This window comes from Chionomys nivalis, chromosome 4, assembly GCF_950005125.1.
Source record: "Chionomys nivalis chromosome 4, mChiNiv1.1, whole genome shotgun sequence".
Classification (NCBI taxonomy): Eukaryota; Metazoa; Chordata; class Mammalia; order Rodentia; family Cricetidae; genus Chionomys; species Chionomys nivalis.
In genome coordinates, this window is record NC_080089.1 from 76,467,364 (window position 1) to 76,494,463 (window position 27,100).

The 27,100-nt window shown below is 47.6% G+C and overlaps 1 protein-coding gene across 1 annotated transcript in view; it reads right to left on the minus strand.

Annotated features, from left to right (window-relative positions):
- The window catches only part of Lrrc1 (leucine rich repeat containing 1), a 115,314-nt gene extending 89,023 nt beyond the window's left edge, over positions 1 to 26,291 (minus strand). The window contains exon 1 of the mRNA XM_057767228.1: positions 25,891 to 26,291. Coding sequence (XP_057623211.1) covers positions 25,891 to 26,049 — 159 coding nt within the window. The 5' untranslated portion in view covers positions 26,050 to 26,291. The remainder of the gene's footprint in view (positions 1 to 25,890) is intronic.
- Positions 26,292 to 27,100: the final 809 nt, after the last annotated feature.

Genomic DNA, 27,100 nt, shown 5'->3' on the forward strand with positions numbered 1-27,100 from the left:
AAGAGTAGAAATATCACACTTACAATCCTCCTGCTTCGGCTCCAGAATGCTGAAATTATGGGAATATACCACCACTCAATGATACAGAGACTTCTTAAATGTAGAAATATAACTGATTTCCATCTAATTTTCCAAAGATGATAGAAATTTACTTTTAAACTTAAAAAAAAAAAAGCAAGCCTCACAGAGGAAGACAGCGTCAGTGGGAATGACATGAAGGCCAGTGTGAAGGATGACGATAGACACCTCAAATACCTCGGACACAAGCAGACCAGACTCAGTACTAACCCTCGAGTCACAATAAGGATCGGGAGTACTGAAAAGATGGGTGGCCAACCTTTTGACACTGTCATCTACAAATGCACTGGCTGAGCTCACCGACATTTTGGACACACTTAAGCAATCCATTCTGCAAAAGGTTTATGCTTTGGAAATACACCCAAGCGCTGCCCACGTGTGTATTGTCCCGGTTAGCCTTGACTGTCAACATGACACAGTCTTGACATCCTGCCATCTTCCTGCAGTGATAGACATAATATAAAATAAACATAATAAATGTAACAGACATAGGGTCAGTGTTCTGTCACAGCAACTGAGTAGAACAGAACTGTCCTGTCTCTTTCCTGTTGCTATGGAAATACCCCAACCAAAAGCAACCTAGTGAGGGATGGATCTGTTCCGTTTACTCTGTTAACTCTCGGTAACAATCCATCACTGAGAGAATCAAGACAAGAATTTCACCCATAATCAAAGACATAGAGCAGAAACCATGGAGAAACCCTACTACTCAGCTCAAGTTTAGCTGGCTTTTTACAGCCCAAGACTACCTGCCTAGGGATGGTGCCGCCCCCTTGCATTAATTAGTAATCAAAACAACCCCCCACAGACTCCCACAGGCCAGTCTGACCTAGATAACTCCTCCTCCCAGGTGACTCCAGGCTGTGACAAGTTGACAATGATAGTATGGGTATTGGTGACCCTAGACTGTGTCAGGTTGTAACAGAAACGTGGGTATTGATGATGGCTGCTCTCAAAGAATCAGGGCAGTCTCATGGCGGTCTTTGTTCTTCTGGCCTTTCCTGGCACATGGAAAGACTTGCACCTAACTGAGCTCAGTCTTCCTCACTCATGGAATTGGCCAACATCTCCAAAAACGTAAGAATGCAGGTTAAAAGTCTGCAAGAACTCAGGGAGAGTGGGTTCAATGTACAGCTGTTCTTCCTCACACTCTGAAGGATCATGTTCTATGAGGACAAGGTAGGGAAAAACAGACGAGAATTTAGTTATAGTCAATGAGATTTCAATACTTTGCCAGTGACAGATGAGATGGCCATTTGTCTGGTAACCCTGAGTGAACCAGAGCTAAAATGTGAACCAACCACTTTACAGTCCATGAGTCTACCAGGAACTGGCCTCCTGCCCAGCAACAATCTGAGCCCTGGAAGCTTGCCCTCCCCAGCAACCATTAGCAACACATGCTTTCACTGTTCCCAGTCCTGGCTTGTGAAGACAGTGGGAATGCCAACAGCTTTCCTGGCTTTCAGAACACTAAAGCTATCATCCTGGGATGAGTACATCAACTCTGGCAGGATAAAGTGCACCGTACTTCTCCAGCACTCCTCCACTCCCGGTGTGGAAGCTTTTCTCTGGCTTCGAGCTGCCCACTTGTCTGAGGAGTGGAGTCAAGTGTAAAAATCATGTTCCTTGCTCTCCCGAGCATGTAAGTCTTTTCTGTCTCTCTACCCTCCCCTCGGGACCTCTGCAAATCCCCTCCATTGCTACGTTCTTCTCGCCAAAGCTCTGAACTCCCCGCTGACCTTTTGCAGTTCCGAGCACCTGGAAATGCAGAGAGGGCAAGAACAGAGAGGGATGGCAGGATGGTCTCTCCACACAGGACCGGGTGGTAATACTCTCTTTGACAAACTTTACTTCAAAACTGGCACTGAAATACTCTCTATTGGCCCCACTTAAACAGCAGAAACAAGTTAATCTCGCATTAAAAAGTGGAAAAAGATTTAAAATATCAAATGTTAAAAAGCAAAGTACTAACATCACACCCTTCCAAAGACCCCACAATGCAGCTCTCTCACACGTCCCTTCCATCTTTAACAGTGCAGCAGTTCTATTGTCTGAACAGAACAATAACCTGAAAGGATGGGAGAAAGAACTAACAGGCAAGACCAGGTGTGATGACACATGCCTACAATCTCAGTCCTCCAAGGGTAGAGGCAGGAGAATCACCGCAAGTTCACAGACATGGAGAACTACACAGAGAATCCCATGTCAGCCAGGACTACATGAGGCCTCCCCCACACCCCACCCCCCGCTCTCTTTACAGCGGCATGGTGGAGGTGGCTGATGCCAGATGAACCCGGATTCCAGACGACCGAAGAAAGTTGCACCGTTGCCTCCTCTAAGCCAAAAGCCGAAAGGCGAGGCCTTATCTCAAAACAGCAAAAGAGAGGAGGAAGAACTACTAACATAGTCGAGACCATGAAATATCCTCAGAATAAATAAGACCCAAAACAGAGAACCACCATCATCACTCCCACTGCTAAGCCCCTGAGCCAGGAGACACGGTCATATCGTTTAGGAGACACAGTGACAAGGGCCCACAGTATTTTTAGGGGCCCTCAAAAATGTTCTATTATCTTTAATGTCAAAAGTTTACAAAACAAAACTGAGTAAAAATGAATATGTAATAATGACTTGACCCTGAGTTATATTTGTCTAGTGAAGCCATAAACTGTGACTTACGGTTTATGGAATAAGCAGCCATTAAAAGCAAAATGCTTATGGAAAGGCTCAGGAAAGTCACCTGTGGCTTTGTCCTTAGAGAACAAGCACAGAGAGTGGGGCCAGTTACTTGGGATCCAAGGCAGACACGGCACCTGCACATAAGGATGGGCCTAGGTGGCGGGGACTGCCGGACACAAGCGAGCAGGGCCCCGGGTGCCTCTAGGTGCTGACAGTTTTGTGTGCTACTTTCTTCTTTTTCCCTGTTCATATCTACTTCACTTTCAAATGTCTCTGGCAAATTGTGATTTTACTACATGTGAGTTCAACATGCACCTTTTCCATTACAGAAAATAATGCCCCAGGCCTTTCAAAGCCCCTGCAATTCAGTAGTGTATGAATAACTCTTTCTGTGGTAGTCTAGACAAAATCGAGAAACACAGACAGAGGGATAAAATGAGGGGTGGGAAATCAGACTGGACAAGCAACATCCACCTGACAAATGCTGACTGACAGGCTTGTCTTCCTGTTAGAAGACCCTGGGGCTGAGGCAGGGGGCGGTGCTCTACCTGACCTGCTGCTAAGAGGTGTGTCCGCCCTGGGAAAGAAACCTGCTGGTTCAACGTGCCTGCACAACCAGCCTGGGACAGTGAGACCACTCCGTTTTCTTCCAGGGCAACACTATGAAAACGGAAGCTCAGAAGGTGAAGTACTTGCTGAATGCCGAGCAGCCAGCAAAGAGCAGAAGAGGTACCTGCAGCCGTCTCCAGCCCCTCCTTTCCTCCATCATATAAAGACTCCCTGAAACTAACAAGTAAGTTGTATAAAATAAGGTATGTTGACTATGCTGTGGTTTACACTGATGGCTACTCTCATTAAAACAGACTTGGCCCCAAGAAATGCAGAGTCTTGCCCTGAGATCCGAAACCCTAAAATTCCGTACCATCATGGAGACTTTGTCTAAAGGCAACATTCATAAAAAGGACTGGAAAAAGGCTTTAACTACGTGGGTAATTTGAGTCCAGAATCATGTGCCAGAGTTCCGCACGTGAACTAAAACTGTAAACTCAACAGGAATCCAACTGTCACGTACGCAATGTCTCATTTCTTTCCCTGAGGACCTGCACAGCGCACCTGCTCTTCCCAGAAAGGATCCAGACACACATGAAACCATGTTATTCAATTCCAGTTTGGTAAGCCAGTGAGTATCCAGCAGCTACACCACCAAGAAGTCCCCTATTCCAAGACAAAGGAAGACTCAGGAATGACTAGAGTTTCACCCCCATTCAACCTCCCACCTCCTAGAGACTAACTCCTCAACCACCCACCCAAGCCACAAGCAGCAGAAACAGGATTAGATACAACCAGGTGAGGGCAGAGGTGGGACGTGACTGATGACCATGACCCTCCCATGAGGGAAAATTAAAGAGCTCGACCATTGTGAGGGTATCCTAAGGTAATCGCAGCAGCGGATTTCCGGATGACAATGGTCATCCCATGCCCTGATGGCACTTCCACAATGCGTACCTTCTAAGGCTGCATTCATCAAAGCACTGTTTAACGGGTGATAGTGCCCCTGGCTGATAGATCTCACTTTGTCAGATGGCGCCAAAGAAAGAACTTGGCGAGATAGGACACCTCTCCAGGAGCACAGCCTAACAAAAGAAGAAAACTAGGAAAATCTAGTGAAAAGGATGGAAGGTTCGGGAGCTGGGGATGGTGGCGTACTCATGGCTTCAAACACATACGGGCCCTGCTTCAACCCCTTTCCTCTCCACCTGGATTTTCACCTCTTGGGTCTGCAGAACAGAAGTGTCCCATTCCTTTACATATGTCCCAAGTTCCTCCACAATCTAGACGCAAATAAATAATTCAGGGTTCTGCTGACAGCAGTTTAACTCCCAGAGGTTTGCAGCAGGCACTCAGGATGGAAAGAGGTACTGAAACACTGTGCTTCTCAAGCACTTCTTCCCCTGGCCCCCTTGAACGACATGGCTCCTTTTCTCCTTCACAGTCCTACTTGTTAGGAGCACGGATATGGAATACGATAAGGTGAGATGTGTAACAAAGGGGATGTTCAGGCGCAAAATGGAAAAGACATCCAAAGCCTCTCCCCAAAATGCCTTTCCCCTTACACCGCTCGCGGCTTCCCAGTGAGACACTCCAGTTATCTGGCCCTCGCTGCTTTCTCTGGCAAAGCTTTTTCTTGTCTCTGACCCCACAGAGCTGTGCCCCAAGCTCTGCTCTGATGGCTCCCCGTGTGGCTCGGCGCCCATCAGTGCAGTCTTTGCTGTGTGCCATCTCCAACAATGCCACTCCGGAAGCTTCAAGTTAAGATAAACTCCTTGCACCAGAGCCTTTGCTGTCCTTCCGTGAGCCTGTCTTCTCTGCCTTCTGTGACTCACGCGCCAAAGGATAAAGCATGTATGAGATACATCAAATGGGGATTTAACTACCCGCTGCCATTTCCGAAAAGCGAAAGGAAATAGATTTGGCAATCACTTCAATGACCTTGACATCTATTCTGGGAAAGATGTCAAGAGCACACGAAAAAAAGATGAAAAAGTTTAATTGTGAAAGCGTTTTCACCTAGCCCCTCCCTTCCATAGCTTCCTTCGTGCTTATCATTGTCTGTTAATGCACACATACACAGCCACATACGCTCTTCATGGCTCGTGGAAACGAGATTCTGCAATCTTGAGATTGCTACCTCCTCTTTGGAAAGATTGCACCACAGCCACACCACAATTTATCCAACAATTTCACAGGCAGGCACTCGCTGTATTTCCTTTTTTCTGGGTGTTTGTTGCCAGAAAATGAGCTGGCAAAAACCTTCCACTGTGTATCTTAGTGCATTCGTGGCCTTTAAAGCAGTATGCCAGGGCTGGGACTGGGTGCTGGGATGCCTTCAGAAGGACTGCGTCTATTCACACGGCCACAGCAGCCCTACCGTTCCAAGGCAGGTTTTATAAAAGATCAAATCGATGCCCACGTGAGTATATACAGATCATCCATGAGAAGATACACAACGAATGAGGGTCTGTCCTGGGCTCTAAAGAGGTGGAAAGGGTGTCTGCCACTCGACACATACACCTGTCTCTGTCTGCACGTCACACATCACTCAGCAAAAACATCAAATTCTCCTTCTAGCACCTATAGGGGGAAAATGAAAGTGCTGACTGCACAGATTGTCTTTAGTCAAGTCAAAAGCGTACAGAATTTAGCTTAAACTCCTAAATCTGTTTTGCATACCAACATCACGAACAACTCTGTGGAAACACACGCTCAGGCTCTGCCAGGCGCACCGAGTCCAATGAAGGAAAAGACTTGCAGTATGCCAGGCAGGCAGGTGTGGCACAGGGTGAGTGCCAGGTGGCAGGTGTGGTGCTGGAGGAGTGACACCTCCAGGCTCCTGCAACTGGCGACTGGGTAAGCAGGCAAGGCTCCAGCCAGTCTCTTAGGGGCTGGACTCTTGGAAGAAGAGGTTAAAGGTGACTCTTTTTTTTTCCTTCCTTTTAAAAAGTATTTCTGAATTTTTCAAGGTTTCTAAAATTAACATTGAAATAATTTCCATAATTGGAGCAAACAAACAAAAGCAAACGCCCTCCTTTGAAAACACCAACCCCCGTGAGTGTTGCTTAGCAGCTAACGCCCTAATTAAAACTCTGGCTATTTTCTCAGTCTTTAATGAATGTTCAGAGGTCTTTTCAAGGAGATGGAGTGAGATTTTTAGAGAAATTCAGACAGTTTGGCATATATAAAAGCAGCCACAAGAAGTAATGGAAGAATGCCACAGAACAGCAGAGAACAGCTTTCCACCTTGTCCTTGCCCTTCCCCCACCCCGCCCCACCCCAGCTCTCTTGCTGAGCCTTCAAAAGGCTTTTCAGTTTACCTAGAACTACACTTCCCAAAGGCTCCAACATGACGATACCGTGGGGGGGGGGGTGTCTTATGCTCACTGGGGACATGTCCTTGTGGAAAGCAGAAGAGTCTAGCTCCTGCTCGTCCTCTTTTTCTCCTCATCACGAGGAGAGACATGAGTTCTGTCACACTCCTTGCTTCCTACAGGCCGAAAGTCTACAGGATCAACTGGCTACGGACTGCACCTCTGAAACTGTGAACTGAAATGAACCTTTTCTCTTATCTGAAGTATCTGTTACAGCAGCAGAACACTAACGCACAAACTTTCCTAGGAAACGTATAAAATCTCAGCATGTCACTCACACATCCATACTGTGATAAAGCTGTGATCTCCAACAGTTGCTTGGGTTCTGGCTCCCCTAAAAGGCTGGTGCTGGTTTCTGAAGTTACTGGGCACCTAGCCTTCCCAGGCTAAGTCATTTTTCTTTCTTCAGGTGTTTCTTTTGCATAAAATCCAGGGAAAATATACTACAGATTGTGTCAGGTAATGAACTGGAGTAGGAGGTCCTTCTGTATTTGTGGTGCTTTCATTGGCTGAATAAAGAAACTGCCTTGGCCTTTTGATAGAGCAGAACTGAGATAGGCGGAGTAGACAGAACAGAATGCTGGGAGATGCCACGGTTCTCCTGCCCGAGAAGGACACTGGTTAGACTCATGCTGGTAAGCCGCAGTCAAGTGGCGATACACATTAATGGAGATGGGTTAAACTAATATGTCAGAGTTAGCCAATAAGGGGCTGGAGATAATGGGCCAGGCAGTATTTGAATAAATACAGTTTCTGTGTGGTCATTTCAGGGCTAAGCTAGCCTGGTGGACGGGACCAAAAGCAGGTCCTCTCAAACAACAATGAAATTAAGTTCAGACCTGTAATAAGTCCAGAATGCACTCACTATCTGTTATGTGTTTTAAGACTAACTTATCCTAAAAAAAAAAAAAAAAAAAAAAGACTAACTTATCCTGAATAGTATAACCAAGTCAAGAACTATGAAATAAGGAACGATGTACCCTCTGACACCGTGTTCACAGTCATCCACACATAGTGGAGACTAGTAAGTGCCCACTGTCAAGGGCACTGAAAAGTAAAGCTCTTCTCATCAACGCTTCTGATGCTGGAATTACCTCAGACACACCAAAAGAAATCCCTTTACAAAAACCAAACTTTAAATGATCAGCAAGAAGAGAAAGTAGTTATTCCACGTCAAATATTGCAAAGGAAAGATGAAAACTAAAAGCAGCAGCATGCTTGAGCCCAGCTAAGCCATGCTTGGACCAGCTAAGCTATGCTTGGACCAGCTAACCCTGCATAACCTCAGGCACAGGAAGCATCCATTCTGTTTGCACAACACGTGGGTAAAAGCCAAGTATTAACTTTCACTGCTAGCATTGAAAGCAAATACAAATAAAATACTTCTAAAATGCACCCTGACTGTCTTCTAGTAAGATCAAGATCATACTGCCCAAAGCGAAAAGTTTCAGAGGAATATTTGCTCACTGACTGCTGCCTTCATCTCCCTAAAGCTGGCACAAGGAGAGGTCAGGCTCACTGTCCAGAAAGCATTCCCAGGCCTTGGTAAGCCAGGACTATACACAAGAGCCATCAGATTTCAATTCCTCAGCTACTACTATAGTTCCTTAGAACATGCTCAGCGTGCGCACGCACGTGCATGTGTGTGTGTGTGTGTGTGTGTACACATAGGTAGAGGAACACAGTATGTGAAAGAAGAAAGAACACTAAGTCTCACACAGGAAACTAAGAAGGGGAGCCTGACAGATTGCTGACCTGCAGACATGACCCTTTTTACCACCTGTGTTAAGAGAACCATTGGACCCAAGTCTATGCGCCTCACACAGCAGGACTGCAGCAGTGCGGTAAGGGTTCTTACCCAGTGTTCTACACTCCCTCCGACACATGCATCAGCAATTCCGATGGGAATCCTTTCCTTCTGATCATAATTAGCATCATATAATGTGTGAAACGGAGCTGGGGGCTTTGTTTATATCCGCTGCATTCCTCACAACGTCTGTGATGAATCTATCACTCTCACTTAAAGCATTTAAAAACTGGAGGTTCAACAGCGCTAAGTAACTCCGCAAGATCACATGGCCTTTAGAGAGGAGAAAAAGAACACGAACCTACATGCATATAACACCAAAGGTATACAGCAGTGCTTCACACAGTGTGGCCCCAGAGCATCCCCAATAGCCTCTAGGGCCCTTACCAGAGCTACAAGTTCCTGGCACCATCAAGAACTAGTCCAAGGAGAAATGGATCAGATTCATGGGACCTGGGACCTAAGAATCCATTTCTTTAAAGAACTCTCCAGCGCTCCTGAGAAAGCACTGGGTCTAAGTCATTGTGTTGGTCCTATCCTGACCCGCAGAGACCAGCAACTCAGCTGTTGATTAAGAATACAAGAGGTCTGGCGGTGGGCCCAGTTTATGTGTTCAACACACCATGCCATGAACCCACACAATCGTTGGTTAAAACCCCTTGGGGGAACCCACTTCCCCAAGATCTCTCCTCTGGAGGACAGCAATGCAATTGCACAATCATTTCAGAATTCCCAAGCAAGAATTGCATATTTATCTCCAACAACAACAAAAACACCTAACTAAACTGTCTTTGGCAATGGGAAATTTTAACTCTTAGTCACTTAATAAATACACCACACTGGAAAGCAAGTTGGCGAAAAGTCATGTTGAAAATGGAGGAGACCAGCAGCCACTCCACCAAGCGGGCCGTGACAGTCAAGCATCGGTGTCCCTCCGTTTGCCCTGAATTTGGGCTCACCAGTGAGTCAGCCTGTCATGACTTCATGGTCGCATCTCATGTGAGCACAGAACTAAATTTCCCAGCTGCTCCACAGTCTGAGTCTCTAGACTCGGTTCTCTGAGCCAACCATCAAACGTATTTGTTTGCAAAGGGCCAGGACCAGAAAAGAAAAATGGCCAATGGTGTGCAGACGCAGCCTGAGAATGATTCCTAAAGAGTTCCAACACCGTTTAAGATACAGGAATAAGTTCACAAAGTGGTTAAATTGAGGGGCAAAGCATCTACCTGGATGTGTAAGGCCCTTCCAGCTAACGACTCAGAGAAAGTTTCCCCACTATGTAGACACACCTCTTTTTAATTCACTGCGTTCAAACACGTTAAGGAAATAGAACACAAAACTGTACTGAATCATTATAGGGAAAAACTGACCTACATTTTAGCCAAATAACTTGAGCTGAACTCTACAGAGAAACAAATCAGACAGATCACAAGTGAAGAAGAAACTATGCTAAGGGAAGAAAAGGCTGGGGACAAGCAACGGGAGGAAGTATGAACCAAGAAACTGCGGGGCTGGAGAGACACACCAGTCTGGAATTCAGTTCCCAGAACCTATGTTAGCCGCTCACAGCCACCTGTAACTCCAGCTCGTGGGAACTGACACCTCTGGCCTCCGTGGGCAACTGCACACGCAAACATAAGCTTACACACATAGACATAATGTAAAAAAATCACATCAATCTTTAAAAATAAACTAGAGAGCCAAAAAGAGGCACTCAAAGCCGGGCGGTGGTGGCGCACGCCTTTAATCCCAGCACTCGGGAGGCAGAGGCAGGCGGATCTCTGTGAGTTCGAGACCAGCCTGGTCTACAAGAGCTAGTTCCAGGACAGGCTCCAAAGTCACAGAGAAACCCTGTCTCGAAAAACAAAAAAAACAAAAACAAAAAAAAAAAAAAAAAAAAGAGGCACTCAACATGAAGGGGGAGAAAAGCAAGCTTAGGAGAGAGACTTCAGGAGCAAAATGGCTACACATCCAGTCTACAGCTCCCTTGAGCCGCAGGCCTCAGATTACAATCGAGGCCTATTAGTTCCTACTGAAAACTAATTAGCTTCTAAGTACCTTATCTTCAAAGTCGGATGAGATGACCAAAAATGGCAAGATGTTCCAAGACTCCGGTGTCTGACTCACGAGTATCACCCACTTCACCTCCTTCTCCAGTCCTAAAACCCAACTCGACCCTGGACTCTACAGCCCACGGTGCTTTTCCAAATTCTTGAGAAACTGGTGGTTTTCAAGTGCTGAGTGCTTAAAAGTTAGGGCACTTCAGCACAAAAAATAATTTCCAAGGAGGAGGGGCAGGGTGGGGGAGTGTGGAGCAAAGCAGTGGCAGCTTCACAGTGTGGGGACACTCAGTCCCACCTGGCCATGCTGGGTGGGGCAGGTGGAGCTGTCCCTTGTGGGCAAGGCTTCTGGGTTTGCCACAGGTCTGTCTATAGTTAGGGTTTTGAAAACTATAATTTGCCCACCTGGCCTTCCATAAGTCATTGATTTTGCGGCTCATGGTGGAGCTGACCCACCCACAGAGCAAGCACAACCACTCCTGGGCTTTCTGAAGGGCAATGGCCACCACGCCCCTCTGTCTGCTCCTTGCCATCCAGCCGTGAGTCACAACCCGGCCTCACCCAAAGCTTCCCACCCTTTCACAAGTCTTCGACAGCTCAGGTCTGGCTCACCCCGTGACATGTTCCACTTTCGCTCTGACTGCTTTCCTTCTCCCGGGGACTCCTTCCTTTCCCCGCCCAGCCTACAGCACCCCATGCACCTTCCTATCAGACCCCTACAAGGTCTCATCCCCTCCTACCCCGCCACCGCTCATTACATAGGTGGACCTGGGATCCACATCTACCTTTCTCTATCCCAAGCTTGGACTGCTAAGTGCTTCAAGAAAACAAGCAGCAGAGGCCAGCAGCAAGAAAACAGCACAGATATCCAACAATACCTCGCCCTGACCTTCGGCTCCCAGAACGCCCCCCCCCAATCCCCACCTTGCACACCTGTGGCCTGTGACAGGCTGCTGCACCTGCACCCGGAGTCAAGTGGCTTCATCTTTATCTGCCACACTCATCCTGCTCCTTTTCTCACGTGCTGAGCCTGGGAAGCAGCCAGCTATCTATCACAGGGTCGTCCTAGACTCCCTGGCTCTATGTTCCAAATCCGGCCAATCAGCAGACTCTGTCCCTGCTTGGTTTCCATACATTATCCATCTCTATCCTTGTTCCCCTCCGATCTGTCCACAAGCTGCCATTAGGATGTGGTTTCTAAGTTTATATCTTTCTAGACACTCATTCACCCACGGCTTCAAGTTCATCTAGGCCAGCCGTGGCGGGGCTCCAGGCATCTCCTTAACTTCACTCTTGGTTCTGTGGTGTCCCCTGCCTGTGCTCGAGCTGCCCAGGACTCCCAGAGAGTCTGCTGAGACCGATCTACCTAGCTGCCAGATTCCAACGCTAAGCCCGAGACACTGGGAACCAACAGCTCTCACATCTTCACACGAACAGGCCTTGTCTTTGGCGTCTGGCAGACTGGGTTTTAACCTTGGTTAAGTCTTTTCTTGACTATGCTCTCTGAAAAGCCCTCAGTGTCAGCTTTAACAAAAGAACTTCCCCACATACCACATCAAGCTGACCTAAGGACCAAATCCTGAGTAGGTGCAGCCAGAGATAGTAGTTAACACACAGCTGCTATTGGTATTCCAAAAACTATAACTGTGGTTTCATTTAACTCTTTCGGGGGGGGGGGGGGTAATCTGGGATGTGGACAGCAAAGGCCATGGCTTCAGACAGAAACTTCCTGCCTTTTGGCCATTTTACTCCTCATTAACACCCCTGCTAAGAGGCGAGGAGGGGCGGAAATGTCCTTCTGTCAACAGAATGACATTATCTTGACGTGTTATCTTAGGTGCTACTGCTGACCAGCAGGATCTGCGGACTCAGCAGCGGCCCTGCTCTCCCTCCCAGCTAACACAGCTAACTCTTGCTATGGCTACCCTGGGCCAGTGCTGCATAAAGCCTACAGTATACAGACACAGGATGGAGAAACAAGGACACACTGGCCCCTGTACTGGTTGATTTATTGATCTATTTATTTTTTTATTTGTCAGCCTGGCACCTAGAGTTTTCTGAAAAGAAGACCTCAACTGGGAAAATGCCTCCATCAGACTGACCTGTAGGCAAGTCTGCAGGACATTTTCTTCACTAATGAACGACGTGGGAGGGCCCAGCCCACTGTGGTTGGTATCATTCCCCTGGACAGATGATCCTGGGTTATATAAGAAAGTACACTGAGGTGGTCATGAGAAACAACCAGTAAGCAGTACTTCCCTCATGGCTTCTGCTTCAGTTCCTACCTCCAGATCCGTGAGTTCCTTCCTGCCCTAGGTAACATTTGAGGTCACAGAGATCCTTTCCTCTTCCTGTTGCTTTTAGGGTCACGGCCTTTATCACAGCAATAGAAGGTAAACCAAACCCAGGCAATCATTAAAGACTGTAGGAGACAAGGGAGACTTAAGAGGGCAGGAATCCCATCATGGGTGGTCTTGAACACAGGTCAAGGAGTTTACATGTCTGAACTACTCCACAAAAAAATAAAACGCATTTTTCAGTACAATAGGTTTATTTGTTTTCTTTTCTTTTTTGTGTCCTGTGATTCAGGCACTGAATTTCCCAATGCCTGGGACAGGCTCACATAAATCCAGACCTGATGACAGACAGGTAGAAAACAAACAGAGGCACAGCTGAGTCCCACCCTCCCACATAACCAGAGACGTGAACCTTGAGTGGCTGGGGAAGCACAGAGATGTGCCTGGGTTGTGGCCTGAGGGGCTCTGCAGAGGAGGTGCAATGGGCACAGGAGGGCATCCCAAGCAGAACCGACAGTGCAGGCAATCAGAGAAAGTCCACAAATCATAAGCTGAGTGTATGGGCCTTCAACTTTTGTAATACCCTACTTATTTTTGTTCTCTTGCAGAATTCCCCAGGCATCTGGCAATAAAACCTGGGGGAAATATCTACATAGACAGTCATTCTTTTTTGTTTTGCACCATCTGAAAAAAGAAATCATTAGTGCTAAAGATGTTTCTTAGAAAACAGAAACACAGATGGTCTCTGTGTTTTGGCAGAAGACAAAGGGTTAAGGAGACACAACAGCTACCTGCTACCCCATGATGGGAAAGGCAGGTGTATGCAAGGAGCCAGCAGGCTCAGCGGGTTGTGCTACCTGCCTTCTACATACCTCACCCACTGCGGACATGACACTTCTACCCTCCTGATGCCTGCTCCCCGCTATCTACTTCTCACCAAAAGGGGAGCCAGGCACTGTTAACCCCAGCCTCTCTGATGGCTACCACAGGCCACTGACTACCCATGCCTTCCTTCCCTTTCTGCGTAGGAGGCAAGTGACCTACTAACCTAGCACCATTGCCTTCAGGTTCCTGGATGTGTGAGGTCACCAAACGCCTCTTTAACCAGAGGCGCTTCAGCAGGAGAACGTCTGCTACTTGTGGTTTAGAGTACTCCGAATGCACTCCTGTCTGCAGGACTGCACACTAGTATGTAAAAGGGCCAGAGAACTGAAACCACGAGTTACGTGCTGCCTGCCCTCAACCTTAGACATAAGCCTGAACAGTGAACATGACACTTCAGAATGCCTAACGTTCTGAGACGACTCAGTGAAATGCAGATCACAAGCAGTATCCTCTGCCATATTTACATTCAAAAAAAATCTTTCCATAGATTTTCTTTCCTTCTTCTTCTTTTTTTTTTTTTTTTTTTTTTTTTAAGCACAAGCTACTAAAGAAGGGTAAAAGGAAAGTCAAGTTAGAAACCCAGGGTCTAATAAGCTTTTAGTTATAGAAAACACTGGGCACACATAACTCGCCACAGTCCCCAACGCTGCCATGTTAGAGCGAAGTTATGGAAAACAGACATGTGAATGTAACATGCTATTAGCTAAGCTGGGTGGCTGTATTTGGATCTGGAGCATCCCTATGGGCTTGTGTTTGGGACACTAGCTGCATTTCCAATGTTAAGTTTTTGGAAGAAGTAGAGCTTTTACAGATGGAGGCTGGCTGGTAACAACGGGCCGCTGGGGTCAGGCCCATAAAGGGCCTACCCTTGTCCATGGTTCCAGTTTTCTCAGCTTCCTGGTCTTCACAATGCTCCGTCTCTCAAGAATCAACTCTACCCTGCCATCCCTGCTCCAGGAGGGTGAAACCCTGAAGCCATGAGCCCACCAAACCTTTGCTCCTCAAGCAAATCCCTGTCTCCCAGGGATTTCCGTCACAGCAAGGGCCGTGAAAGCTACTACCAAACGCTCATTTTTATTCATTAATAGCACTCAGCGGTAGCAGTATGGGGATGTGTACATTTCCAGAAGGTACAGTAGGACCCACTTTACAGTACTGGCAGGCATGGTCAAGACCGAAGACTGTCTCAAGCCAATGTCTTGATGCCACGCTTTGCAAATTCAACCGACTTCCAGTACGACAGAGTTACAGTGGGCACTGCTCTGACAAAGCAGCGTACGATTCCTATCATCTCTAACAAATGGGCTTTCACTGAAAAAACAGTGAGGATCCGATTGCTAGCTATGTCCTGAAGGTGAGAGCTCCAGACCAAAGAATGGATGCCACTAACCTTCGAGAGATTGTGCACGAATAAGCTCGCTAATGCTTGGTGACCTGATTCTGAAGGTGATCTCTCAGCTCAGCACTCTTTTTCTTAATGACGCAACAACAGCCAAACATTGTGAGTCTCTTTGCTGCCCTTTACAGGACAGATGGGGACTCCTGGCTCAGCAGGGGCTTTCGATGGGTTTGACCTTGAGGCAGGAAGATCCAGTGGTGAAGAGTCTATGTCTTCAAGTGCCAGCTCTGCTACCTAACAGTCGGGTGGCAAGTTGTTCGGGGTCTCTGTGTCCCCGTGTCCTGTCTGTAGGAAAAAACTACTGGATGTGAAATGAGGACGTGGGCTTTCCAAGCATGAACTATGCCAATCACAGGGAGAATTCAGAACAGACTGAGGCACCGTCCCAGAACACGAGTGCTTTTGTAATTCTCATCACCGGCCTTCCCCCAGTGCTAGGTCTCTTTAAAACCTCCACCAGGACTCAAGATACTCAGCACTTTCTACACAGCTGAGTTCACGTATCCAGTCCTCTGTGAGATCAGCGAGATCTCACGCCTACCACATGCCAGACACCAAGCGATGACAAGCAAACACTGTCACCTTCATTTCCCACTGCTACCCATCCCATGCCAAGACTCTAAAGCACCAAGCTCATCGTCTGCTGTGCTGGAGTAGTGGCTGCCTGCCATGCGTTAGGACAAGAGTCACTTTCCTGAAGGGGCCTTGTGCGAAACAGGAACTTCCACAGATGTACTCTCTGCAGCATTTCTGCTTTGCAGCTTTTGGGTTTTTTTTTTTTTTAACTTTCTTTTTATCCATTCTTTGTGTCTTTCACATAATACATCTCCATCCCATTCATTTTTCAACCTCCCCATAAAATAAAATAAAATAAATCAAAGATCTGTACTTGCTTATCTGGCTTACCACACAGATTCTATCTGCCCTGCTGGAAAGAACAAAGCCTGAGCAGGACCAGCACTCAGTGAATACCCGGAGGGAATAAGGAAAGGTCCAGAGGCCAGTGAGGAAGCAGGGAAGTCCTAGTCCAGCCCCCGCTCCTGAGCTGGGATGCCTCTGAGGCCCAGCACCAACATCCTGTCAGAGCTGGTATTTATTCCTGAAGAACACAGAACTACGGCCTGAAAAGCCTCGGGCAGACCCTGATCCATTGCTATTCCTAACGATCTCTTCCTGAACCAGAGTCCCCAAATATATTCTCTTGATATCTTGGTCCTCAGGGAGGACCACCACCTCTGACTTGAGCTAACTTACTAAAGACACAAGAAGTCCTAGCCAAATCCCCCAGCTCCTTGTAGCTTTAAAAGCTGAGAAACAACAACAACAACAACTGATAGACACAAAGCAGTCAGTGTGTGTGGGCTGGGGAGAGATGCGCAGGCACCCATGTGTGTGAAGGTATGCACGCTAACCAGAGGAAATCTGCTGGTCTTTCTTAATTGACGCTGGGAATCAACAATGACCACAGAAAGATGCTCATCTGGAAAAGTTTTGCCTGATTATCAAATGCCTGACTACAATAATTAAGCCTAGATTTGGGGTTCCACTCACCTCACCAAGCACCCCCTGAAGCAAGTGCATAGCTATGGCACTGCTCTCTGATAGGTCTTCCTGGAATAGCAACTTCTGAATTAGCAACTGAGAAAGTCAGAACACAGAAGGACTGTACATCATCTACATCCTCCGCCATTCACGTAGAGAACTGAGCGAGGACAAGGACCGAGAGTTCTCTCCTAAGTCAGTGCTGTCTTTCCTCCATCATCATGGTCCACACATACAGCAGGGACTGCTGACAGTCAAGATTTAGTATAAAATCTTCAGTCTCATATTTACAGGTATCATCAAAACCCACTGTGTGTGTGTGTGTGTGTGTGTGTGTGTGAGAGAGAGAGAGAGAGAGAGAGAGAGAGAGAGAGAGAGAGAGAAACACGACATGAGTGATTGAGGATAACCTCAAGGCCCTTGTCTGCTGTCCTGTTAGAAGTAGGTTTTGTTGTTTCCTACTGCCTTGTGAGCCAGGCTGGCGGTTCTGTGAGCTTCAGCTCTTCCTACCTCACCTCCCGTCTCCTGGTAGAGGCTCACTAGGAGTCAAGCTGCATTGTGCTAGGCTGCCAGGCTTGGGTGCTAAGCACCAAACCCGCTGAGCGATCTCTCCAACTTCGAAACCCATTAACTTCATTCACTCCCCCAAAAAGGACCACAAATTCCTCAAGAACATTTTCAGGTATCTAGCTGATGTCTTCTCTATGCTAGCCGCGTTAATGAAAAGCGGAAGCAAACATCATTTGCTTTAAAAGAAGAGCAGTATGGGTGGACTCCACAGACCACAGAGGAGAAGGAAAAGCTTCCTCCTGATCTCTGTCCTGCAGGATCGGAGCACTGAAACAGGAGATCCAAGTGGAGCAGCAAAGATTCAGTCACTGACAGGAAGCCTCACAGCATGAGACAGTGTTAGTGACTCAGGGCACCTGGCTATTGTGCAGCACACGTGCAAGTTGCAAAAAAGGCAGGAGAAAGCAGATGACAAGAATGTTGCCAAACTTACCCTGCAAGTGCAGGGAGGCCACGCTGGAGACGCCACTCTTTACATCTGTGTCTCAGATCACTCTGACCAAGTATTGAGAAAGGACTCAAAGATGGGAACAATGAAGGCCTGGGCTTCTAACACTAAACAATCAACATCGATAAGGGTAAAATCGCATTGTCTTTTCCTATCTGCCAGCTACCTTTACCCATAGTGTATAGGTGTTAGCACAGTTAATCTTCAAACAACTCTACGGGGTGGGGACTCCAATCCTTTCTTTCCAAAGATGATCAAACCAGGGTACAGGCTCAGTACAGACTTAGCTGTTTGCGTCAAGTCTCGCAGCTCCAACGGTCCCCCAGCTGCCATGCGTACTTTCTCTTCAAGTCACGGGTTCAGGCCTGCACAGGGCCACAGTGGAGAGAGGACAGCTGGGGGGCTGACTCACGGTCATTGCACCAAGGGGATGCCCAAGAATGTGCTGCTAGACGTCCTCCAAACAACTGTCACCTCGCTCTGGGAACAGAACCATGTCAACTCAGGCCATCTTTTCTCCTAACACAGTATTGTGTCATCTTGCAAAAGATAGCTGTCTGCAGCACCAGGTCCATTGTCGGGCCCTCTGAGCCAGAGCAATGAGCTCTTCCAGAGGCTCACAGCAATGCTTGGCCTTCAGCACTATGGGACACTGAACTCCATAAGGAGCTCCAGAATGCTAGCTAAACTTCTTTGCCTAAGAACAGACGGTTGGCTCCTTGAAAGCAAGCATTAAATGCTTTCTCCCAGAGACCTGGCATAAACCTCTGACCAGCCTGACTAGAGCCAACCCAAGGGCTCCTCTGGAAGAGAATCTCCAGCCTGGGAGAGAAACTGCAAGTACACTCACTCTGTTTCATCCAACGATTATTCTTTAAATTCCTTCTCAAGACATATTTGCCCAAGCATACAACATAATCTGTACCAGCCATTTAAACCAGCATGGTTCATCACTGAAAGTAATTAGAAGCAACTCAAATACCTAACAGTAGGAGAACAATTTTTTAAAATGATTATGTAAAGCCCAATTGAAAGCTACATCGATGTTAACCTATAACACACATTGATATGGAAGATGCCCAACATACAGCAGGAAACCAGAACAAGGACTCAGCAATCATTCATGATGGAGGAGTCCTCTTTTTGTTTAAATGATAACACGTGGCCATGTATAAAGAAGAAGATATCCCTCCTAAGAATCCTTTATTTCCTTTCTTCTTTCTCTTTTTTTCTTTTTGCTGCTTTTGTTTTTAATACACTGCCTTCCTACATAGCCCAGGCTAGCCTTAAACTCCCAAACCTCCTAGCCCAGCTTCCCAAGTACTGGCATTACTGCTGTGGCAAGGTTAGGAATATGTTCTTTTAAGAGTGAATGTTTGGAGCTAGAGGGGTGGCTCAGTGGTTAAAAGCACTTGTTGCTCTTCCAAGGGACATGGGTTTGATTTCCAGCGCCCAAATGCTGGTTCACAACCATCTATAACTCTGGCATACACAGGTACACAGATACACACGCATGCAAACTCCCATACACATACAAGAAAAGGGAGGGTTTGCACCATAAGGAAATGACGAAGCAGTGAGTCAACAGGCATGGTGCCGAGTCTACATCCAACAGTCTGTGATTCCTGTGTGCACTGCAACACCACCCTGGGCTCCAAAACTTAGCAATCATTATTCACTCTTCAAAAATAGTTTTAAAGAAAGATAAACCTGCTAATGGATGATATCACGACAAGAAAAATGGGTTTTTTTTAATTCAAGCATCGAAATCAAATCAATCTCATCAGAAAAACAAAACAAGTTGACACCATAGCCCACGCTCAGCCATAGCAAAAGCATGAAGACAGAGGTGTGGCGCCAGCATTTTCGAAACAAGCCGATCAGCTTGAACTCACATCACATCCTGAATGGTCTGGAAGCCACATCTGGCCCTCACAACTACCCATCTAAGCTAGAGCCCTGACCCTCCAGCCCACGTTGACTACTCCTCTTAATTATGTTTTCCAAAGAAGCAGGCACGAACTGCGGCAAGAAGGGGCCACAGAGGTCCCATCTAGTTCAAACCATCAAGAAATCATCCAGACGACTCCATAATTAGAAATAACACCTCCTCCCACCCAAATGAGGCAAATTCATTCCTTGAGGTTCCTAGAAACAAAAAATACCACCCCACCCCTGAGTGAGTCAAGTCTCTGGATTCTAGAAGTTTTACCTTTCATAAGTAAACTCTTCAACAACAATGATCAGCGCAAACATCCTCCAAGGACTCCAAGGTATTTGAAACTTCTCTCTCTCTCTCTCTCTCTCTCTCTCTCTCTCTCTCTCTCTCTCTCACACACACACACACACACACAATAGAACATGCAACATAAATTACCATTCCTGTCCACTAATTACACCTAAGAGAAAGTTAATGGCCATCCAGAAGATCCTCCTGTGCACTTACCAAGGCCTGACCCATGATTTTCACCCTTCACGCAGCTCTTGGGGCAGAAGACAAGCGTGACTTCTAGCCCTGCACTTGGAATGGAAACTTACAGCTGTCAAACTTGCCCTTGACCTCCATGAACACTCCCCAGCTGCCCATCACACACTGCAGCCCTCCCTCCCATGCTTGCTACTGTCACTACTGATACTGCTGGCATTCTATAAAGACAGCAGTGTTTTAACCCCTAAATTTCAAGTCTGTTAAAAGTTCAGGGCACTTATGTAGATGTACTCAGATCTATACAGAGAAAGATGTACTCATGTTTCCCAGAAAAAATAATGTCCATGGAGTTACCAGGGTCATTATGGGTACACTTTTATAAACACGGTGGCCACATTTACCTGAAAATAGAAAAAGGTAACAAATTCTTCCTACCCACAACACATCTGGCTGGCCATTTTCCTCCCAAGGCAAAGCCTACATACAAAACTCACAATGTTTTAGTAAATGCAGGCATCCCACACCAACAAAAGAAAGCCAAACTCCAGGAGGGTGAGCATGGCACAAAGGTGATACACAGACTAACAACTCCCAGGAGGAACAGTCTCAGGGCCTTGTCCCCAGTCTTCCTACAAGGATGCCAAAAGTCCTCCAGCTGCACCATGCAAGGGTTCCTGACTCATCTCCAGAAATCCTCTACCCCCAGAAATCACCTTCCTAAGACAATAACTCAACTCACAGTACCTAAGATGCCCAGGGCAGAGCTCACTCGACTGTGGTGTGATTCCACCACTCAGGCGGCCCCCTCAGTCGCCACACCTGGAATGGTGCACAAAGCATTTCTTCCCTCCATTTAGCCTATTCTGAATGGCCTCCTCTAAAGCCTCTCTCGCTCCCCCCCAAAAGTATGAAACTTCTCAAAGCTGTAAAAGCCTCCTACAGAGGCTTCTACTCGCTCCAGGCCCCGGCAGGCCAGGTAGGTGATGTAGGGTGGGGGGATCCAAATGTTCCCCTGCCTCTTAAGTTTCTTAAGCCTTTTTCTGCATTTGGAAAACTGAAGTTATAATGACTATAATGGTTGTTATACAGTGTAAGAAAAATGATTTCTGGAAAGACCCTACTACAAAATTTGGAACTTAGTAAGGAGAAGCTATAATAATTATGTCACAGATACTATCCAACCTGAGAAAATTACAACTTCTAAGTGTGGGGAATGAGGAAATCTATGGGGAAGGTGTGACCCAACACAGAAAACAATCAGAAAGCAATTAAGTGCTAAACTGTAAAGTAATAGCAGGATGTCTGAGAAAGGAACTGTTTCTCTACTTGATAAATGTGTGCATCAGTAGGGACAATCCCTTTCCAGCCTCTTTCCTGTAAACATTCACATTCCTTAAACGTAAAATTGGTCTTTTATTGAATAATTGAGTTATTTTTATTATACACCCAATTAAGCATATAGGTGTGTCATCCCTATCCTTAGCTCTTACATAAACTATTAAGTAAAACAATCTAAAAATCCAATAAAGACAAAAAAGGAGACCTGGACGGTGACTTGGCAACACAGAGCAATTGCATAATGTTGTAGATGCTACCTGGCTACTGACAACGTAGTAAATAATATTAACCAGGTGCAAGGGCTTGGGTTTTAATTCTGAGCAACTACACCTCGGAGGCTGTTACCCTTTCAGCTCCTGTCATTTCTCTCTGAGGAAGCACAGCAGACGCTCTGCCTGTCCAACTGCAGGCATCACCTGCCTCTCCCACGGCCACATCTACTCTCCTCCCATTAGCTATAAACAATGGAAGGAGCGCTCAGGAGGATAGGCAATAATCACTCATTTATAAAGTCATCTAAACATTACAGGATGTGTGATTTTTTTAATTGCTGAAAATAATATCAAAACTTTAATTTGGGCTTAACAAACTCCGTGGAGGGGGAATGGTTCTTAAAACTTCAGTTAGAAACACATAGTAAGTTCTTGCCATAGTATTCAGAAATAGCTTGCGTTTGCACCGATCTTCTATATCCTCAGAATACACTGTAAAGCAAGCAGCGCTCTAACACATGCAGAAACTAAGGCTGGAGGAAAGTATCCAAGACACAGAGCTCTGTCTTGAATGCTCTAAATCCAGCATGTGGGCCCCACTGTCCCTTCCTGACACAACCCAAAGAGCGTTGGTAAAAGATAACCAAAAAGCCATATGGATCCAGGTGAAATCAAGGAGGTGGGTACAAGAAACTGAGAGGAAAGGTGGCATTTTAAGAAAAAAACAACAAACCATGATGACAAGACAGAGCGGCGAAATCAATCCGTTAAATATACAGACCTTGGAAACAGGAAGAATGGCTACCCCATCCCTCAGAAATGGAACTGCAAGGAGAAACAGCACTTCCAAAGAGAAGACTTAACTGAAACATGGCTAACTTGCTCTAAGTGGGGAGACATCCCCTTGCCTGGGCAAGCAACAAGTGCTGAAAATGAACTCATAATCATGGCAAATGTCCATAGTGTGTAAGGATTATTTCAAAGACGTCAAAGACGGCACAAGAGAGATGGAAGACAAAGCCTTCCAAGGAAGGACAAGGGATTCTGAAAGAAAGGTGCTGACTAACGTCTCAACAGAGTAGCAAGGCAGCCACAGGAAGGGGAATTATGATGGCCAAGGTAAAGCAGACTTCTGAAGACAACACATGAGGAGTCTTCTATGGAACAAGCACTTGAGGGCCCACAACGTACCACATGTGTCCTAGGTTCAGCCATGAACAACCCTGCCCTCATGGAGGTAATGATTCAGTTGGGTAGACACACAAGGAACACATAAAGAGCATGTAAGGTTTGAGCTGAGGTAGTGATAAGTGATCTAGATCTAGAAGACAAGTTAGGATGTGCAGGAATGATGGGAGGAGGATGGGTGTTGGAAACACTTTCATCGGGCAATCAACCAAAGACTAGCAAAAGGAAAAGAGGAGACAATAGAAAATTCTAGAAAAGTAACTGTTTACTGAGCAAGACCTACTGGGTACAAGGGTAAGGTTCCGTGCTTACAGGAGAGAAAGAAAGCATGCAGGCACTTCAAGAGGGCAAGAGAGAGAGACTGTCTTAGTGCAGACACCAAAAGAATCTAGCTTGCAGGGACAGGCCACGCAGAAGCCGCAGACAGACGGAACCACTGTCACCCAACCAAAGCCAAGCTCAAGATGAGGGTGCTGACCCTCGGCCTGCACTGTCGAGAAGCCACCGTGAGGCTGACCCACTTCTGAGGTCGAGTAGGTGAGTGACAACATGTCTGTGGCTGGCGAGTGGGCTGACAGAGTGCGCTGCCCTCTCCGGCCCCGTCACCTCTGTATTTGAGTCATCAGCCTCTCCACAGGGCTGTGATCAGCTCGGAAGGATCATAGCTTCTTTAATCTCTACATTCTTAATAACTAGTAAGTAATGGTGCTTCAATAAATGTTTAACAAGCCCAAGTTTAAATCACATGACTCCAAAAGGCGGGACTGAATAGCTCAAGGTTTGATGGACTTGAGAAACAGAATGAGCCAGACTCATGCTGCCTGTTCAGGGTGACTGCAGTTGTCTGACAGTTCGGTAAGTGGGGGGAGCCAGAGACTGCATCCAATACGGTGCAGAGCCCTGAGAAAAATCATTTCAATTCCCCGTCTCAATTTGTAAATGAAAATGTGGGAGCAAATGAGAGGTTGCAGGCTTTTCCGTGGAGACTAGGTGCCTATCATTATCCCAAAGCCTATTGCCCAGGTAGAGGGGCAGGCCTCCCTTTTGGCTGTACTTCCAAATTATAGGCAATAAAACATACAGCTGGCATGGTCACCACACTAAGGACCTTTGAAGCTGTCCATCAAGAGTGGTGATACGGTGGTGGGGAGACAGGAATTTGGGGGAGCAGTGAGCAACAGTAATGAGTTATTCAGATCTCAAACACCAACAGTGGCCAGCCCAAGGAAAAGCTGAACGAAACAAACAGGCATGTACAATCCCACTGTTACAGTGAAATAAGACAGAGAGAAATCAACTTTACAGGACCACGATCTGAGGCTGTGAGAGCAATACTTCCCAATAAGGAAGGCCATCCTTCAGTTTTGAAATGTTTGTTCACTCTATTTACAGAATGCCATCAGACTTATGTTGTCGTTGACCAATACCTGAGCCGTCCAAAACTCTCAGTCTCCTACGCCAAGCAAAATTCTGCAGCACTACAGGAAATCTCACAAACTGTGGAAGGCAATGAAGGGCCAATCCAAAGACAGCTTCCAATTCCACAATAAAACACAAACGCTACCGCCAAGTCGATCGTCAAGAGCTTTTTACTAAATCTTTTAATAACTGCATTTCAAATCTCTTGAAAAGCATTAAAGTCACTTTTGCTATGTTTCGAAAATTATACAACTTAAGGCACTGAGCTTACCACTTAAGTAAAACATAGTGAGGCTAAAAACTAGATCATGTGTTTGAAAATGCCTGCAAAAATCACACATGCCTGAGGGAACTGGATGGTTTTCCTAATGAATTAAACTGGGGGTGGGTGGGTGCCCTGTTCCTGGTGAGGGGAATCTTTGGGATTACACACAGGCGGTCATGGGAACCAAGGAAACTTAATTCAAGAGGAGCATCACTTGAGATGTTGAGAAAAACATAGTTCAGATTTTCTAAACTCTGTCAGCGCTGGAGATCGTTATCAGCCCGTGTTCCAACAAACAGGAACATCTGACCAGAACGTCTTTGAAAATGACAGGGTATTAGCGTTACCAAAGGACAAACAAGGTACTTGCATTCCGAGGCTCCGGCCTTTAGGCTCTCTCCCCGCCCCCCAGCAGTCTTCCATTTCCTGAACCTTTGGATTGCCACAGGCTTACTTCCTACATACACCTGGGTTTGCGATGCCTTCCCCCTTTAACAGTTAAAGCTAAAGTCCTAAGGCAAATTCAAGGGTTAAAAATTCAGCGTCTACCCCTGCCTCGACCCTCCTAAAAGCACAATCAGCATCTGTCACTGGACAAGTTTGGTCCGGCAAATGATTAATTTTTCGTAAACAACTCTGAATAGGTACGGCATCAGTGAGTGTTAGGACAGACCCAAACAAGCTCCGTGGTGGCTCAGGGACAGAGAGGCGGCAGCAAGGTTGACTCGCAGCGGGAGCCACTGTCACATTCAAGGCAGTTCCAACCACGCAACAGGTCCACGCACGCAGTGCCCCAGCGGCAGGCACCTGGCCACCAGCACCAGCTCTCCTGCCCAGCACCCCAATGCCGCCATGGGGCCAGGGGAGCCGACAAAGATAAGGCCAGGAGCACATTCCTTACAGATGCCAAGATACGAAGGCTTACTTGCGCGCTGCCAGGTCCCAAAAGTCCTCTGGGACCTGTTTTAGCCCAAAGAGAGGCGCTCCGGGCCACTGGCCCGGGAACTGGCGGCCAGCCGACCGGCCCTGGGGCGTGATGGGGCGCATGGTCGCCCCCAGCTGGGAACAGTGTGAGCTACCTGGCTTCCACCTAACAGGCGTTAGTTCCCAAAGCTACTTTAATGGACCAGAACCTCTCTCCAATCGCCAAGTAACTACTTGTTAAATACCAAGTCTTTCGGTATAAATGAAAAAAAACTTTTATTGGCGGATGGGGTTCGGGAAGAAAGGAGGGATGGGGGCGGCTGTGGGCAGTCGTGGTTCCCCGCTGGCCAGGCTCTGCCGGAGCCAAGCAGTCGGCGGAGGAGCGCGCAGACCGGGCCGCCGCGCCAGGTGAGGCGGACACTCACCTCGGGGAGCTCCCGGAGCTGGTTGGCGTCCAGCAGCAGCTCCTCCAGGCTGCGGGCATAGCGGTAAATCTCCTCGGGGACGTAGACCAGCGAGCAGTGGCGCTTGTCGATGGCCTCCACATGACGGTTGCACCGCCACAGGGGAATGCAGTGGAACATCGCCGCCCCCGCCGCTGCCGCCGCCGGAGCCGTGTCCCGAGCCGCGGAGCCCGGGGCTCGGAACCCGCTCCACCCGGCCGCCCCGCTGCTCCGCGCTCGTTGCTGGCCCCAGGCTCGCTCGCGCCTCGCAAGGGCTCCACGGTCCCGAACGCCCGGAGGAAGCCACGGGAACCCGTGCGGCGTCCCGCGCCTTCGCTACGGAGGACCGTCCCCTCCCACCTCCCCCACCGCTGCGCTCTGCTTCCTACTCGCGGCTGCCGCGCACTGGGCATGCGCACATAGCCGCACGCGGAGGGCGTGTCCCGGCCGGGGATGCTCCGCTCCGGGTTTTCCTGGAGACCCGGTTCCCTGGAGGGTCGGGGGGGAACCGGGGCTCCTGAGGTCACTTTCTAGCGGCAATTTGAACAGCGTGGGACTCTGGAGGGAACCAAGCTCTAAAAAGGACCAGAGGAGGACAGGGACCGAAGGCCAGAGAGAGAGCCAACAACTTCCGAGTTTTAGTTTTACTCACTGTACCTCTTCTTTTCGCTCCCCTTCCCCAAAACAACTTTCCCTTCCGGGGTCAGGAAGTACCGCCCCGCAGCATACCTTGAGCCTGGGGTAGCGCTGGAGCCGAGTCTGGCTTTCCGACACCCCTCACCCCCCCTTGTGTCCTGCGTCTGCTCACACGGCGGCGGCGGACTCCACGTCCTGAGAGCATCTTCAGTTACCCGGGCATATCTGAAATGTAAGCATCACCCTCTTCTTGGTGCTACAAGATGCTCCGGGAAGAAAGGAGCTGGCTAAGATGCAATTCTGGGCAAGTTCTACTTCGGCCAAATGTGCCTTGGGGCCTAACCTTGGCTGAAGAAGGGACTGGTCCAGGAGGCCAAATGAGCCCTCCTGCACCTGGCTCCTGTATTTCTTCCACAGCCCCCTACTCCATACAAAGGGGAGACTGCAACCCAAGTAATAGCTTTCGGAATGAGGAGCGTGACTCTTCCTTTGCCCCTGACACCTTTCTATTACCATAGCCAGATACTTGAACCATCCATTCCCTCTGTTGATCACC